Source organism: Varanus komodoensis, unplaced genomic scaffold, assembly GCF_004798865.1.
Source record: "Varanus komodoensis strain SLA01 unplaced genomic scaffold, ASM479886v1 scaffold1, whole genome shotgun sequence".
NCBI classification, from domain to species: Eukaryota; Metazoa; Chordata; class Lepidosauria; order Squamata; family Varanidae; genus Varanus; species Varanus komodoensis.
This window is the reverse complement of record NW_025335268.1, coordinates 75,607,023-75,624,438: the sequence shown is the minus strand read 5'-3', so window position 1 is coordinate 75,624,438 and position 17,416 is coordinate 75,607,023. Positions and strand designations below refer to the sequence as shown.

The 17,416-nt window shown below is 65.5% G+C and overlaps 1 protein-coding gene across 1 annotated transcript in view; it reads left to right on the top strand.

Moving 5' to 3' along the window:
• The window catches only part of MAPK8IP2 (mitogen-activated protein kinase 8 interacting protein 2), a 19,207-nt gene extending 2,188 nt beyond the window's left edge, over positions 1-17,019 (top strand). The window contains exons 3-13 of the mRNA XM_044430843.1: positions 135-383; positions 615-893; positions 3,504-3,621; positions 4,507-6,756; positions 7,092-7,167; positions 10,975-11,147; positions 14,405-14,514; positions 15,042-15,161; positions 15,765-15,829; positions 15,965-16,063; positions 16,947-17,019. Of these exons, the coding sequence (XP_044286778.1) occupies positions 135-383; positions 615-893; positions 3,504-3,621; positions 4,507-6,756; positions 7,092-7,167; positions 10,975-11,147; positions 14,405-14,514; positions 15,042-15,161; positions 15,765-15,829; positions 15,965-16,063; positions 16,947-17,019 (3,612 nt within the window). The remainder of the gene's footprint in view (positions 1-134; positions 384-614; positions 894-3,503; positions 3,622-4,506; positions 6,757-7,091; positions 7,168-10,974; positions 11,148-14,404; positions 14,515-15,041; positions 15,162-15,764; positions 15,830-15,964; positions 16,064-16,946) is intronic.
• The last annotated feature ends 397 nt before the right edge of the window (positions 17,020-17,416 follow it).

The following is a 17,416-nucleotide window of genomic DNA, read 5'->3' as shown; positions in this document are numbered from 1 at the left end:
GGGGGGGGGGGGGGGGGGGGGCCTGGTACCCCCCCGGGGGGGGGGGAGTCCCCCCCCCCCCCCGGGGGCCCCCGGCCCCCCCCCCCCCCCCCCCCCCCCCCCGGGCAGCCTCCATCGCGCCATTTCCCTTCCAGGACTGCCTGGTGCTGGAGAGATGCGAGCAGCCGCACCCGACCTGCACCTTCCAGGATGACTTCCAGGAGTTCGAGATGATCGACGACAATGAAGAGGAGGAGGAGGAGGAAGAGGAGGGAGGAGGAGGCGGGGATGGGTTGGAGGAAGCACCGCCCTCCCCCTCGGCGTCGCCAATCCCCTCGCCCACCTCCGAGGAGACCCAGAAGCACCGTCCCACCACGCTCAACCTGACTGTGACAGGCACGCAGGTAGGGGCTCCGCGTTCGCTCAGCACCCCGACTGGGTGACCTCGGCGGCGGACCCGGAGCGGCTACGCCCCGTGGGGGGACGCGCCACGGCTTGGCTGGGTGGGCCGGTGCGCCGAAGCCTCTGAGGGGGGGACGCCGCCTGCTGCGCCACTCCAAGGCCCCCAGCCGCTTCTGATGCGTCTCTCCCGCTTTGCCGCTTGCGCTCCAAGCGGTTGCGCCGGCCACGGCCAGTGGAGGCGCGCCTGCAGAACCGCAGACAGCCGGGGCCATCGGGCCCGGCCCCTGGGCGCAGGACACCAAGCCAAAGTGGCCAGCCGCAGCTCGGGTGCCTCCCACGTGGGAGAGCCCCCCCCGGAGATCGGTCCCAAGTCCGGCCGCGCGAGCCCCTTTCTCCATGCCCTGCACTCAGGGATGACGGAGGAGCGGTCCTCGCCTCGCCTCGCCCCGCCCTTGGCGGCAGCCTTCTGGGGCTTGCCGAGTGCCACCGCTTCCCCGCCACAGTGCGAAGAGGTGGGGAGGGAAAGGCTGGGAAGCTGCGGTGGGGGAGGCGATGCCCCGATCCGGCGCTGCCAGAGGGGGTGGTCGCCCTTATTTCACTCTGGGGAGGCAGAATGAAGGGGCGGAGCAGGAAGATGCATGTGCGGTCTCCATGATGATGACGATGGAGGGGGAGGGGGAGGGGAGTCCTGCCCAGGCAAGAGGGTAGAAAGCCCCCTTTCCCCTGGACCATTCCCCAAAACGGGCCGTGCGCAATGCACCCGGGAGCCCCGCGGACACTGTGTCGGCTGCCCCGGGGCTTCGCTCTCCCTCCCGATGGTCTGCCCGCACCAGCCGCAGAAGGGCTTCGCCGCCGCCAGAATCCCGCTGTGGACCTGCGGAAAGGCGCTTGGGGCCAGGAGCAGGTTTCCACTGGAAGGACAAAGAGCTCTGCTCAGTTTTGTGCTCAGAACAAGTTCCGCGACTCCGGAGGCGCCGTAATTCCGAGCGCTTGCTGCTTGTGCTGCTCCTGGTGGCTCTTGGGGTCCCAGTGGGAAGACCGAGGGCAGCCGCGAGCCCGAGGCCTGCCCCCTCCTTGCCCCCAGGGCCATGCCCCTCCTTGCACACCTCCCGGCGGGGAGGCCGCCCCTGGGCTGCGGTTTCCCTGGGGCTGCTGCCCGGCCGGGCGCTGGGACCACGGCGTGTGCCTTCCTGGAACATGTGGGCTCCTCAGCCCGTCGCATGGAATTCCATGTGCAGGCACTTAATCCCCTTTCAGATTAATGCTCTCTGGCCTCCCCCCACCGCCCTGCTCATCTGCTGAGTGGTCAAGAGTGTTGGGGGGGCTTCCCCCCAGACCTGCCCTCCCATCCCCAGGCCCAGAACCAGATGGAGGCTCCCTGCGAAACACACGCAGGTCATGCACGGCCCGGTGGCTCCTCCTGCCAGTCACGCGGCCTCACGGAAACCAGGCACCATGCAGTGAAATGCAGCAAAACTTGACCTCGTGCGCAGTTGCACTACAATTCCCAGCCTCACTGCCTGGGGACGCTGGGAGCTGTGCTCCAAGACACTGGGCAGCACCGGCTGGGGGGAAGCTGCTCGGCACAGCATAGGTGGGAGCAACTCCCCCTTCCTGAGAGTGGAACTGCTCGGCTGACCCCCCCCCCCCGGCCCCCGGCCTCATTTCTCTCGTGCTCTGACTGCGCATCAGCCCAGGCTGCTTCTGCACCAAGGCTGCTTGGAGCTGCCAAGACCGTCCCTCCCACCCGGCTGAACAGAGGCGCACGAAAGGGGTCGGTCTCCCGCGTGCAGCTCAGCCCTGTGCTCCCAGCAGGCCCAGCTCTTTCCGCCATATTTACTCATCAATGAGTCACATTCAGCAAGAAGAGCTGCACAGTTACTTAGTGGATTCCTCCGTGAATGCCCGGCCGTTCTGCTTGCTGCCTCTTAATTGGTTCTTTCTTTTATAGCAAAATAGCGTTTGCAAACGAAAAACATTACGAAAAAAGTCAGTCATTTAAGCCCCTCTGCAGGAGAGAAAAGCTGGCTGATCGGCCAGCAATTCATCCTCTGTCCCCCAGCTACTCGTATGCTCTGCTGAATAAGAGATCACAACGAAAGCAGAAGCTGCGAGGAGGAAGCTTCTGATTAAAGGCGCACGAGCCTCGAGTCGCCCCCATGGCGCTGCGCCCGCCCGGCCGAAGCTCTCTGCCAAAAGTGCCAATCCAGCATCGGGTCCGAGCGGACATGGCTGGTGGCGCAGAAAGCAGAGGGGCGAAACGAATGCCTGGCAGCCTCATCTGGATTTCTGTGTAAGCAGCGTGTGAACAGGGACAGCAATTCCAGAGAGAAAGGCCCGTGCGCGGCTGGGGGCCAGTTGCCATACCAACGTGCCTCGGCGAGTGGCACGCAGGCTCCCTGAAGGCACTAGGGACCTTCGCAAGCACTCGGCGTGTGCTGGGAAGACCAGGGACGCCAGGACGGCTGCAGGAGGGAGCGCGGCTGGAGTCGCAGGTGGCTGGGATGCGAGCTGCACGGAGGCGGGGCTCACCTGGCTGGGGCGCGCAGGTGTGGCCTGTGGGAGCACCTGCCACCGGTGCAGCCGGAGTGGCTCCTCCAAAGCCATGCTGCCCGTGCCTCGCTTTCGCAGCGTCTGCGTGGGTTCCCCCAGACCGGGGGTCACTTTGTCAGGAAAAGCGCCCGGTGCATTTTATACAGTGGATCCCCGGGCAGACATGTCTGCGGACTAGGGGGCTCTCCTGGAAGTGCCGCCATGGACTGAGCGCGGGACCTGTTTGTGTGGGAAGTGGGGCCCCACGGCTGAGCCACGACCCTCCCCAGGACAGTGCCCCCCCAGCACTGCCTAGCAGCGCCTGCACCGAGCTTCCGGTGGCATCCCATCCCCGGGCTCAGCAGTCCGCTTCGCCTCCCTGCTCTGTGCCCTGCAAGAAGCGGCCGCCACGGCAGGGCCTCAGAGGTGCCCGGCCCCCCTGACCGCGGCGTGTGCCGCGGGCGCCTTTGCCCTGCCCTGCTCCTGGCCCAGCCGCTCGGCTCGGACGCGCCTCAGGGCCTCTGCCGCACGCGGAGGGGCTCGTCCCGCGCGCCCGCGGTTCACGTGCCGCTCTCTCTCCTCCTGCCCAGGACTCCCTGAACAACAACAGCAGGTGCCCACCCGTGCCCCGCCTGCAGCGGGCCACCTGGCAGGAGACGCTGCTCCACTCCACCACGACTTCGGCGGCCTCCTCCGTGCCGCACACCGGTGAGCTGCCCCCCGCTTTCCCCCAGCAGTGGGTCCCAGGCAGGGTCTGGGGCCCCTCCCCTCCTGCCCTCTGCCCCTCTCCAGCCCGCCCTGCGCATCTTGAGCCATGGCCCTTCGCAAGGCGGCCTGCGCAGATCGGTCTGCAGGGGCCCGGCAGGCCTTCGAGGCGTGGCGGTCCCGGCAGGGACTGTTGTCGGCCTGCTGAATGCTGCTCGGTCCTTTCGGGACGGGTTTTGTCTGGTCCCCCTCCGTGGTCTCTGCCCTGTCGTGGCAGAGGGGCTTGTGCAGCGCAGTGAAGCTCCGAGCCATGCCGTGTGGGGCCGCCTGGGGCAGACAGCTCACGGTGGGGGCTCGGGCAACCCACTCCGCTGGCCTTGCCCAGAAGTCCCTTGGACGGGGCCAGAAGGCGAAAAGACGCGGCTGGTCTTCCCACAGAAGCTCGGAGCCACTTGCGGGGCACTTCAGGGTGTGGCCCGCACCTTCCCTGTTCCCCGCTCTGGTGCAGCATCTTTCGGGGACTCAGCCACAGGCTTAACTTGCACTGCGGTGCGAGTCTCCAAAGATGCTGGTGCCTGCCAGGGGTCCGCAGCATGCAGGGAATCGCCTTTGACTGCTGGCGCCCGAGACCGGCCCTGAAATGGCCCCAGGCACCAGCAGCCGAAGCCTGAAGCAGCCCTGCTTCTCGGAGCACTGGGCAGGGAGTTCGGGGCCCCAGCCTGCCACCCGCCTGGTGGCCATGAGGCTCAGGTGGGGCTCCCCGGGGCTGGGGGCTTGCTGGAGGGGAGGTGGTCCCATCAGGCCCTGCCCAGGGAGCTCTGCTGTGGCCCTAGGGTGGCGAGCGGTGGCCTGCAGGCCCTGAGCGGGGCTGTCTGCTTTCCCTTGCAGAGCGACCGTCCCCCTCGCACCCATGTCTCCAGGACGGGCTCTGCCTGGGCATGCAGGGCGGGAAAGGCCCGGCCCCCGCGCTGGCTCCGTGCAAGCCACCTCCGTACGATGCCGAAGGCAACGGCCGGGAAGGGCCGCTCTCTCCCGCACGACCCGGCGAGGATTACAACATGAACATCGTCTCCTCGGTGGCCGACGCGCAGCTGGCTTCGGCTCCCTCTGGCCAGGTGCCTGCCGAGTTGCCTCCCGGGGCACCAAAAGGCCCAGAGCCCCAGTGCCCCCACAGCAGCCCCCCCAGGCCACCTGCCACGGAGAGCTACTGTGCCAGATTTCAGAGGGATGTGGGGGCATCCCCGGAGGAGCAGGAGGGGGCCGGGGGCTCCGTGGCAGGACGGGCAGGGCGCAGCCGCTCCATTTCCGCAGCTGACCCGGGTGGCAGCCTGCTCTCCGACGAGGAGCCTGGAAAGGGCCACAGCGACGCAGGATCCGGGGGGTGCCGAGCCGCAGGCGCCCACAGGAGCCCAGCCGAGGCGGCCCCCGGGCCACTGAGCTCCGAAGGAGAGGGCGCCCACGGCAGCCGAGCGCCCAGCGTGCGGGGGCTGCCCTCGGCCTCCTCGGACACCACGTCCCCCTCGTCGGACCCGGGCATCGAGGCCGACCTCACCAGCCGCAACTCCAAGGGCTTCCCGCCACGCGGCCAGTGCAGCGAGGACCTCAGCTCCCCCGGCTCCGACTCGGACGTGGACGGCGAGCTGGAGGCCGCTTTCGCGGGCAGCGGTGGCCGCTTGGCCAGCAACATGATCTCCAGCATCTCCGAGACCGAGCTGGACCTGAGCAGCGACAGCAGCAGCGGCCGCTCCTCCCACCTCACCAACTCCATTGAGGAGGCCAGCTCCCCCGGCTCCGAGGCCGACCTGGAGGGGGACCTGGAGGCGCAGGGGGTGCTGGGCCTGAAGGGGGCGCTGCTGCTGGACACCGCCAAGGACGAGGAGGGCCTGGGGCGGCCCCCGGAGGAGGGCCTGACGGCGCTCAAGATCGAGGAGTGCTTCGAGGACCCGTCGGCGCCCGTGGGCCAGACTGAAGTGCCGCTCTCGGGCCACCTGGAGCTGGAGATCAACCCGGACCACAGCCTGGAGAGCCTGCGCCGCTCCTTCTACCTGCCGGTGGGGCCGAAGCTGATGCCCGAAGGGGACGACGAGGACGAGGGGAACAGCGAGTCCGACTCCGAGTCCGACTCCGAGTCGGAGCCCGACGTGAGCGAGGACTCCGACTCGCCCTGGCTGCTCAGCAACCTGGTGAACAAGATGATCTCGGAGGGCTCCTACCCCATCAAGTGCGCGGACGAGCGCTTCCCGGCCACCCACTCCCTCGCCGACACCATCTCCCCCGCCTCCGACCTGGAGCCCGAGCTGCACAGCGAGGCCCTGAGCGAGGGCCAGCCCCGCGCCCCGCAGAGCATCGAGCTGGTGGACATGGAGACGCTGCGCACCGCCCTGCAGTGCTCCGAGGACGAGAAGCGCGCCACGGCCGGGCCCGTAGCCGAAGCCGAAGCCGAGCCTCCCGCGGGGCGCACGGGGCCCTGCCTGTTCCTGAGCAACATGACGAACGACACCATCACCCCCGTCTTCCCGGGGCGGCCGCTCTCCGGCTGCTGCGGCAGCGTGCCCGGCCCCAAGGGCCTGCCCCCCAGGGAGGCCCCCGGCAAGGAGGAGCCGGCCGCTCTGCCGGAGGACTGCGAGATCGACGGGGACCTCGACTCGGGCATCTTGGGGGACAGTGACATGATCGACGACATCCGGCTCGAGCGCGGCGAGGGGCTGGATGTCTCCACCGCCCAGACCAACCGCGGCTTCAGCCTGGCCTATTCCCCGGAGGAGGAGGAGGCCCCCTCCCTGGGCAGCCGGAAGGGCTCCCCGTTCTCGGAAGAGCTGCCGCCGCTGCCCCCCGCCCTGGTGCTGGACAGCTCCCTGGCCTACGACTCGGTCAAGTACACCCTGGTTGTGGACGAGAACACCCAGCTGGAGCTGGTGAGCCTCCAGCGCTGCACCTCGGTGCTGAGCGACGACAGTGACCTGCTGTGCGCCTGCGACGACGCCCCCGACCTGGAGGAGGTCGCCAGCGACTTCGGGGAGGGGCTGGGGGCCGTGGACGGGCGCAGCTCCTCCTCCGAGGACTCCTCCCCCGAGGCCGACCTCCACTTCTCCAAGAAATTCCTCAACGTCTTCGTCAACAGCACGACCCGCTCCTCCAGTAAGCACCGCAGCTCTGGCCGCCGGGCGGTGGGTGGGCACCGTGCTTGCCGGGGGCACGCCGGCCCTGCGTGGCCCTCCGGGCCCCGGGGCAGGGCAGGGCAGGGCAGGGCAGGGCAGGGCAGGGCAGGGCAGGGCCCCGGCTGCCAGTTGGCGAGAGCCGCCAGATCCACCCCCCCCGTGACGGCTCTCCCCCCTGTGGCCGCAGCCAACAGTGCCTCTGTGCCAGGCTCCCCGTTGGACTGGCAGAGCCCACTATGCGCCACCCAGCCTGCCCCCCCGCTGCGCGTCCCGGGGGGACCTTCTGCCTGCAGCAATCCTCTTTGGTCCCCCCAGGTACGGAGTCCTTCGGCCTGTTTTCTTGCCTGGTGAACGGGGAGGAGCGGGAGCAGACGCACCGGGCCGTCTTCAGGTGAGGAGGGGGAGGGGGAGCCGTGGCCCCCACAGCGGCCGGGTGGGGAGGCCTGTCCGAGCGGAGGGCTTCCGGCCCCGGGGCTCCGGGCTTAGTGGGCCCCGAGAGAGCAGCCAGCGCTTCCCATTCTGTTTCCCACGAACGAACGAACGAGGGCCCCCGGCTCTGCAGGACTCCCGACTTCTGGCATGGAGGCCCGGCCAGAAGTCTTCCCACACTTTGCCCTCAGGCCTCATGCGGTTTTATATATGCCCGAAAGAGCAGATGTAAAAATACAGACTGGTTATTCCAGGAAAAACACTTTTTGAAAGGAATTCTAAGACCCGTTTTGGGATCGTGTCTTCATTGTAAAGATTTTTTTAACCCAAATGAAATTCCTGAGCTGGAGCAAAAGGGAGCCATAGAGCTGACACGTGTGGCTCTTTTAGTGGCAGGGCCGTGTCGCACCCTCGCTTTCCCTCGCCCTGGCTCTTTCTTTCATGGTTTCTTCATGAGCTGTTTGACGAAGAGCAGGACTTTGGACCCGGAATGGGTCCTTCTTTGGCTCGTTCTGTCCCATCTGGACTTCTTGCGCTCCCTTTGCGAGTTCATCCACATCCCGAGCAGCTGATTTCCCCAAATTCATCAGCAAGGATGCCTTCCGAGGTCCATTCTGCAACTCTGCCACCTCGGCATGTTACTTCTGAACTAGGCGTCTCCGTTCTCCTCACTTGCCAAAATATTCACTCCTCCAATGCCCCAACGCGGTTCAGACATGCGAACAGCACCACGTGGCCAGCGGGCCCCCAATTTCCTATCTGCGTGCATGATCGTAGCGCACTCACGGAATAGCCGAGCTGGAAGGGGCAGCGGGCTCTGCTCTTTCCGCACTCGTGAGGACAAAGCGGTTCCACCTGGGTTTTATATGTTGTTTTAGAAATAACATGCTCAGTGGAAAATTTGGTGAAGAACTGTGGCCTGACAGCACAAATGCTTATGCGCTGCGATGGGAGGCCTGTCCGTGACAATTCGGTGCGTCTCTGGACGTGACTGTCCACACCGAGTGAGCCGCTGGGACAGTTTTAGAAAGCCCCCCACGGCCCCCGGAAAGCAGCCAGGGAAGCACGCAATTTCCCCCGAGGGCCAAGCTACAAGGGCCAGTGACCTAGGGTCCTATCAGAGAGACCCCACAGGGTCGGGAATACACGTAAAAGAAACCTCGGTCAAGAAGGGCAGGATGTGTGAAGAGAAGCCCAGAGGCAGGAGTTTTCATGGAATAGCGGGGCTGGAAGGGCCCAGAAGGCCATCGCATCTAAGCCCCAGCTGCTGCAGGGCCCCACGTCATGCCATCCCACTCAGGGGGCCGCCCAGTTTCGCCCTGAATGTCCCCAGTGGGGGAGAGCCCCCTCCTCTCCGGGCAGCTGGTCCCCCTGTCTTATCGCTCCGACAGTGAGGAAGCTTTTCCTGGTATCCAGCCTGAATCTGGGTTGTCGCAACTTGACTTGATCATTCTATGTCCTACACTCTGGCACCAGCAGGAAGAGAGCTTGACCTTCCTCATTGTGACAGCCCTTCAGGTACTTATAGAGGGATCTCATGTCATCCCCCCCCCCCCCGACTTCTCTTCTCAAGGCTGAACATGCCCAGTTCTCTCAGTCTCTCCCACAGGGCAGTGTTTCCAAACCCTGGGCCATTCTCCCTGCCCTCCTCTGCACCCTTTCGATTTTTCTGCATCTTTCTTCCATCTTTGTGCCCAGAACTGGACACAGGATTCTAGATGAGGTCTGACCAGTGAGGAGTATAGGGGAACTGCTACTTCTCGTGATTTGGAAGTAATGCTTCTATTTAAGCATCCTAGTATAGCATTTGCCCTTTTTTGCAGCTGCATCATGTTGCTGGCTCATGTTTAGCCTGTTGTCCACAATTACTCCGAGGTCTTTTTCTTCTTCAGTTCTGTTCAGTCACGTATTGCCCATCCTGCATTGATGCCTTTGGTTTCTCTTTCCCAGGTGGAGGACTTGGCACTTGTCCTTATTGAATCTCATTCTGTTGCTTTCAGCCCAGCGTTCAAGTTCATCAAGACTGCTCTGGCTCTTCGTTCCGACTTCTAGGGAGTTCCACCCAGTTTTGTATCGTCTACAGATCTGATTATTGTTCCTTGTACTTCCTTATCCTCATCTATGCAGATGTTGAGACGCACCAGGCCTTAAGACTGGACTTTGATGAGGACTCTGTGTCTGATTTAGCAGCCAGTTTTGGATCCACCCGTCAGTTTTTCTATCTAGTCCCCTTTTTGCTGATTTGCTTATCAGAATGTCATGGGACACTATATCGAAAACTTGGTTAAAGGCAAGGTAGATTATGTCCACAGTGTTTCCACTTTTCATTTGGAAGGTTATCCAGGCAAAAAACGAGGTTAAATTAATATGACAGGACTTATTTTAGATAAATTCATGTTGGCTTCTATTAATCACTGCATTTTCTTGGAAAAAATCAGTGCTTGCAGACTGATTTTTTAAATAATTTTTTCCAAAATTTTCCAGGGACTGATGTCAGACTAACTGGTCTGTAGTTCCGCAGTCCAACTTCCCCCCCCTTTTTGAAGCTGGGGACGATGTCAGCCCTTCTCATTGCCTGGCACTTCTCCTGGTTTCTGAGATTAATCGAAGATCCTAGCCAGTGGCTGCAAGCCTTTCTCCGCTATCTCTTTTATGACTCTGGGATGGAGATCGTGGCCCCTGGGGATTTGGACATGTTTATTCCATCAAGATCATCCTCGACTGTTGTCTGCCTATCTTGGGCTGCCTTCGCCCACCTTCAGCTTGTATTTCTTGTGTGTAGACCTTCTTGAGGGAGAAAACTGAGGCGAGGCAGGAATTCCCCGCCTCTGCCTTTCCCTTGTCATCTGTGATCACTCTGTGATCCATCTTAAGTAGCTGGAGACCTTTCTCTTTCTCGGGTCTTTTGTTCGGGAAGTGTCTGAAGGCGGCTTTCTTGCCGCGCTCTGCACCCCTCGCTAGTCTCAGCTCATCCCCTGCTTTAGCCCTCCGGACGCCGTTCCCGCAGTTCCTTGCCGGTGGCTCACAGCCTTCGTCCGTGGCCTGGCCCTGCTCCCACCTCGAGTGGGCGCCTTTCTCTTCCCCCAGGCTGTTGCTAGGCTCTTTGCGGAGCCTCGGGGGCTTCCTCTGCTGCCTGCTAATGTGCCCTTTCCCCGTTTATGAAAATCGGAGCTTAGGAGAGAAGCAGGGGGGGCAGCTCCAAAGTGGTCTGCGGGCGCAGATGGGCGCAGGACTTGTGCGAGGGCCTCCGGGGCCGGCATTGCCACGAGGGGCCGCTCGCGTCAGGCTGCCTCTGGCGCTCCCGCGGTGCGGCCCGCCTCTCCCGCGCAGCCGGGGACCTGCCCGAGGCACGGCGGGCGGCAGCTGCAGGGGGCGATCAGCGGAGGGCTCACGCCGCCACCCTGTGCGGCACGTGGCTGGAGCTCGAACTGGCCTTCCTGACCAAGCTGCACTAAACGAAGGGAGCGCCACGGATGCAGTCCCTGAGCGCGTGCAGTGTGCCTTCCTCTCTGAACCGGGCTGCTCGGTGCCTGTTGGGCCCAGCCGTGCGGCCCCTCCGGCCTGCCCCGTCCCGGGCGAGGCAGCCCCACCGAGTGCCAGGCTCGCTTCCCAGGCCGGGTGGGGCGCCGCAGCGGGGGCTTGTCTCCGCTCGGCAGCGGCCCGGCCGGGCGCTCGGGGTTCCACGGTGCGGGAGAGGCTCTCGGGCTGCCAGGCTGTGCCTGGGCTGCGGTCCGGCCTCAGCCGCCCCCCGGGGCTCGCCCGCCTGCAGGTTCATCCCTCGCCACGAAGACGAGCTGGAGCTGGACGTGGACGACCCGATCCTCGTGGAACTGGAGGAGGACGACTACTGGTACCGGGGCTACAACATGCGCACGGGGGAGTGGGGCATCTTCCCGGCCTTCTACGCCCACGAGGTGGCGAGCCAGGCCAAGGGCGCGGCAGGTAGGCCTGCGCGTGCGGCGGGCTGGGGCGGGCCCCTCGAGCGGCTGCCGTGGCCGGCCCGTGGGGGGCTGTGGCCGGGGGCGGGCGGGCGGGCGGGGAGCGGGCTCGCCCTCCCAGCCACGGGGGCGCACGGCACGGCCTCCCTCGTCCGGGACTGTCGTGCAGGAGGCGGCAGATCCGGCATGGGCAGCCGGGACCTGGGGGTGGGCACGGGGGAGGCAGCCGCTCCAGGCTCTGCCCCCCTGGCTGCCGGGTGCAGCAGGAAGGGGGACTTGCGGTGGTCCATGGGGGGGCCGTCTCTCTTGGTCTCGAGGCTCCCTCCCTGTCCGGCTCCGAGTCCAGAGGGCTTGCGCCCTGTGCTGGGCCAGTGGGATGGGTGGGTGGGGTGCAGCACCCGCCTCGCAGCCCAGCCTGAGTGGATGGGGGCTCTCTCAGCTGCCACGTTGAGGTCGCCCCGGCTGCTGGTCCCGGGGATTGTCAGCATCCGTGCTGTGGGCGCCTGTTCTGGGGCAGCTCAGGACTTCATGGGCTCCATGACAACCATGCAACTGCCCCAACAAAGAAACAGAAGTCAGAGGGGCCTCCTGGGCCATCTAGTCTGACCCCCGGCTCCAGCTGGCTCCACTTATGACATGCATGTCCAGCCTGTCCTTGAGCACCCTCACCGGTGGGGTTTCAACCGCCTCTCATGCAAGCCCATTCCACGCCCTGGGGGCCCTGTCTGTCAGGAAGTGCTTCCTGGCATCCACCCTGAATCTTGGCTCCCTGGGCTTGGCTCCACTGGAACACGTCCTGCCCTCCACTGCAGGGGAAAAGAGGCTGTGACCCACCTCCGTGTGGCACCCCCTCACATGCCTGCATGTCGCTCGCAGGTCCCCTCCGAGTCTCCTCTTCTCCAGGCTGAAGAGATCCAGTTCCCTCAGTCTCGCCTCACACGGCATCCCCTGCAAACCGGCCACCAACCTTGTGGCCCTTTGCTGCACTGACTCTAACCTGGCTATATCCCTCTTGTAATGAGGGGCCCAAAACTGAGCGCAATACTCCAGTTGCGGGCGCACCAGAGTCGTGTAGAGTGGTAGTAATACCTCTCTCGATCTAGAAGCCACGCTTCTGGCTATGCAACCACGGGTGGCGTTCGCCCTCTTGACCACCGCATCACACGGCTGGCTCATGTTCAGCCTGCAGTTGACCAGCACCCCGAGGTCCCTTTCACAGGTGCTGCTCTCCAGCCACTTGTCCCCTAGCCTGTCCTTACGACACCCATTCCCATGCCCCAAGTGCAAGACCTTGCACTTATCCACATTGAATGCCATCCTGTTGTCTCCTGCCCACTTCCATAGTCTGTCCAGATCCTCTTGGATCTGGAGTACCTGCTCCTCAGTTGTGGCCACTGCTCCAGTTTTAGTGTTGTCTGCGAATTTGATCAGCCGACTGTTCACCCCTTCTTCCATGTCGTTAATGAAAAGCTTAAACAGGATCGGCCCCAGGACAGAGTCCTGGGGGACCCCGCTTGTCACTGGCCGCCATCCCGATGATTCCCTGCTAATGGTTACCTTCTGCTTTCGGTCAGTCAACCATGCCCTAATCCACCGGACAGTGCTTTGGTGTATCCCAAAACCCCTCAGTTTCTCCACCAGGATATCATGGGGCACTTCGTCAAAGGCCTTGCTGAAATCCAGGTATACCACATCCACTGCATCCCCTCCATCCAGCCACCTCGAAACCTTGTCATGGAATCCCACAAGGTTTGTCTGGCAGGACCTGTTTTTGCCAGACAAAAAAATCTGGAGTACCTGCTCCTCAGTGGTGGCCACTCCACGCAAGACCGAGCAGGGGGCTCCTCGGGCTGGGTGGGGGGCACTCGACCGGTTCTGGGTGGGCTTGCACGCCTGCTGACGGAGCCGCCCGTGGCCTGGGGTGCTCCTTGAGCCATCTGAGTCACTTGGGGCCAGGTGGCCCCGCAGGCTCCCTGCACCCCCATCTGGCCAGAAATGACCAGCCATCTGTCCTCTGGCAACCTCTAAGCTGGGCCACTGCAGTGGGGGCTGCCCGGGGAGACTGTTCTGAAGCTGCAGCAGCCAGACTAATAATGGGAGCAGAGGTGTGAGCACCGAACCCCAGTCCTGGCCTGCTTGCACGGGCTGCCGGCATCCTTCTGAGCGCCGGTCAAGGTGCCGGCCGAACCTAGAAGGCCTGCGTGGCTTGGGACCGAAATACCAGACGTGGCACCCCTCCCCAGCACCTCCTGCGTGGCACCTGCCCCCAGCTGCCAGCTCCTTTTCAGTGGCGGTCCCTCCGTCGTGGGACCCACTCCCCATGGAGGTCTGCCTGCTGCCAGCCTCACTGTCTTCCCACACCCAGTCAAGACCTTCCTCTCTGGCAGGCATTTAATTAGCTGGAGCTTTGCTGGTGCTTTAATCAGGTCCAATCAGGTCTTGCTTGAGCTCAGGGAATTTCCTGCTCTTTTTTAATGTGGTTAAATTGTTTTGCATGCCACTTTCCCAGTGTTTTTAGATTATACTGCAGAATCCAGGGCTGGGCAGTCTCTTTGCTAGGACCACCCCCCTTCCCCCCAAGGGAAGTGCGCAAGCTCTGGAGTCCCCAGCCAGGTGACGCGGGAAGGGAGAGCAAAGGCCAAGCCATCTGGGGTGGACGTGATGTCCGGGGGGCCTGTGGTTTGTGACCCTGTCTCCACACGGAGACGCGCACCGAGCTGAACAGATCAGGGCCTGCCTGGCAGGTGCCGCAGGTGTCAGAGTACACCTGGGACAGGAAAGCGAGGAAAACATCAGGTAGAGCTGGCTGGAGCGCAGGCCTGGCTCTTGCCTTGGGCAGAAGGTGCAGCTCCTGCATGGGGGGGACATGGCCGCCCTGCCCTTCCGTCCGTGGGGAGTCCTGACCCGGGCCCTCCACCTGCTGGGGCACACTGGCAAATCGCCCTCGGTGGACTTGCTCATGCGGCGCACAAGCAAAAAGAATGATCGGCCTCACTCCCGCGTGTGGAATCCTGCGCCTTTCCAGGGGCTGGTCGACTCCTGAAGGTGGGGGTCATGCGCTTCCGTGCTGCCACAGGGGGGCCGGGGTGGGAGGTGGGAGACACGGGCCCAAATCCAGCCCAGGCAGCCAGCTCACTGGGGCGGGCCGCCCCACCTGGCACACACACGCCCCGGAGGAAGCCATCCCCGCGTGGGGGCCAGGCGCTGGGGGGGCAAGAGGGGCTCCGGGGCACCAGCCCACTGGCTCTGCTGCCCCTGCAGGGCTGAAGCGGAATCCATGCTGGGTCGAGCGCTTCAACGTCCAGTTCCTGGGCTCGGTGGAGGTGCCCCACCACCAGGGCAACGGCATCCTGTGCGCAGCCATGCAGAAGGTGAGGGGGGGGGGCTCTGCTGCACCACGCCGGCCCCCAGCCACCGAGCGGGGCATATCTGGCCGGCCTGGGGCCCTCGCTCGCCTCCCGCCCCATGCGGCCCCGGGCTTCTGCTGGAGCCTGGACTGGCCGCCCAGGAGGCTTGGGGGTGAGCAGCCTCCAGACAGATTTCGGCCAGCCCCCCGCTCCTAGACGCCACATGCTGAGCCAGGCTGCTGCTCAGGCTTCCAAAAAAGGGCATTCCCCCCCACCCCCCCAGGTCGCTTGGCCCCTCCCTGGAGGTGCAGTCATGGCTGGGGCCCCATCTCCCCGTGCAGGCCGGTTTGCAAGCGCAACTGGGGCTTGGGGAGCACCCCTGGAGCCCCTTTCTGCGGAGATCCTTTGCGTGGGGGGGGGGCGCTGGCTCTCATGGTCCCAGAAAGGGGAGAAGGGGCCGGCAGTGTCTCAGAGGCTGCAGCTGCCTTGCTCAGCCTCCTGGGAAGCCCCCCGCCAGTTCTGCTGACCCCTCCTCACTTCTGCCCCTGCAGATCGCGACCACCCGGAAGCTCACGGTGCATCTGCGGCCTCCAGCCACCTGCGACCTGGAGGTCAGCCTGCAGGGCATCAAGCTCATCCTTACGGTGAACGAGTACGGCCGGGATGACGAGGTGAGGGTGGACTGCCCCCATGAGGCCTGGGCAGGGGGCTTGCATGTGGGCGGGGGCCTTCGGGGCCAGAGAGCCGAGTCTCGCTTGCTTCCACGGCAGAGCCCCCCCAAGGAGAATCCCCCCGGTCCCCAGAGCCGGGTAACGGCATGGGCACACGAGTCGGCCACTGTCTCCGGCTGCCCACGGCAGGGCCAGAGCGGGAAGCGGAGCTGGACACGGTCCCGGGTGCCGCCCTGTCCCTGGACGGGTGCGGACGGAAGAGGTGCTGCCCGCACAGCGGCTCGGGGCCTGGGGCTCTCCAGCCACCACGGCCAGGCGCCGGTGCTGCTCTGCCCTCCTGCTCCCCTGCCTGCTGCCTTCTGCACGCGTGGCCGGACCGCGGACCTCTGAGCTGGGCAGCCTCTGGACGTGGGGGGAGGGCACCCCCACTCGGAAGCAGGGGTGCAGCCCCCGCATGGACCCGCCCCCGCCGGGGCTGCCTGCAGCCTGGCCTGCGGAACCTGCCCAGAGTCATACCCAAAAGCCGTGGAGGGGGTGCTGATGGGAGGTGGGGGCGCCCGGCGTGGCCTCTGAACCCCCTGCCCGCCCTCATTCCAGCTCGAGCGCTGCAGCCATTTCTTCCAGATGAAGAACATCTCCTTCTGCGGGTGCCACCCCCGGAACAGTTGGTGAGCTGTTTCCTCCCCCCCGTCCCCCGCTTCCTCCCCCCTGGGGAAACCGGCCTCCCACGCAGGACACCGGCAGGGCCGCCCGGACCCCGCCGCCCTGCGCAGCGGCCCCCTGGCAACCGTCTTCCCTTGCAGCTATTTCGGCTTCATCACCAAGCACCCCGTGCTGAGTCGCTTCGCCTGCCACGTCTTTGTCTCCCAGGAGTCCATGCGGCACGTCGCGGAGTGTGTCGGGTGAGTGGGGGTCGGTGCGGGGAGTCCCTGCAGTGGCCCCACTGCTCCAATCGGCCCCTGTGGGCTGCCCGAGGAAGGTGGCGGTGCGGCCGACCTGGCAGGCTCATGACTGGCCCCGCCCTGTGGGGGGCATGCTGGGGTCCAGGCATCCCGCGGTGGCCCCCAGGCTTGGCTCTGACGTGCCGCTCCTGAGCACGGGGGCGACCACTGCTCTGGCTCTGCGGGCGCCCCCTGACCTGCCCTGCGCCTGCCCGGCAGGAGGGCCTCCTGCGCGCGGCAGCAGGCAGGCGTCCGCCCAGATGGCATGACCTCGATGGCCCCCCGGCCCCTTCCTCATCTCCCCTTCCTCAGCGCCTGGGCCTCCCTTCATCCAGCCAGGGCCTGGGGCGGGGGGGGGGGGGGGGGCGGGCCCGGGAGGGGGGGCCTCAAGGCGGCGGACCCCCCCCAGGCCCGGCCCGCTGGCGGACGCTGGAGAGGTGATGCTGCCCGACTCTGCGTTTCCTCCGGGCGGGCACTGGCCGTGGCTCTGGCTTTTGACATGGCAAACGGGTGCTGGGGGGAATGTGGGGCTGCTTTCCCCCCCCCTTACCCGTGCCTTCTTCTGAACGGGAGCGCTGAAGAAAGCCAGTGAGGGCGGGAGAGCGAGCCTGGCGGGGCGGCGGGGGACCCGCGGGCAGCCGAGGCGCGCAGCCAGCCGGCCACCTGGCGAGTGAGGCCGAGCGCCCGGCACCTGCCCTCCACCTGGGCGGCCCTCGGAGCGCAGCAGGGGTGGGGGGCCGGGGGGCTCTGCTCTGGCGCAGCTCGCGGGCCGCCTGGCCTGAGCCGCGCCGGACGGGCCCTGCCGCCGCCACTCACGCGTCCCCTCGCGTCCCCTCTCTTGCAGCCGCGCCTTTCAGGAATACTACCAGGAGCACTTGGAGTTCGCTTGCCCCACAGAGGACATTTACCTGGAGTAGCGAGGAGCCGGGGGCTCCCTGCTTCCGCACCCCTCCGGAGCCCGCCCTGCGCCCCCGGACCCCGCGCCCCGCCAGGCCCGCCGCCGTCCGCACCGCCGCGTCTCGACCGCGGCCGCCAGCAGAGGGTCCGGGGCGTGCGGGCCGCCTAGCTGCAACCTGCCCTCTCGTCTCTTCCTCCCGATCCTCCTCTTCCTCCTCCCCCGCCCCGCCCCGCGGCTTCCAGACCTGGCTGGGGAGCTGCAGGGCGCCCGGAGCCCCTGGCCGGAGCCCCCCCTCCCTCTCCGGCGCGTAGAAGCGGAAGGGGGCGCGTGAGCGGGGGCGGGGGGCGGCCGAGCAGGCCGAGGCGTTGGCGCCCCCGCGGAAAGCCGGGCGCGAGCCCGGCGCCCCTTTACGGGCC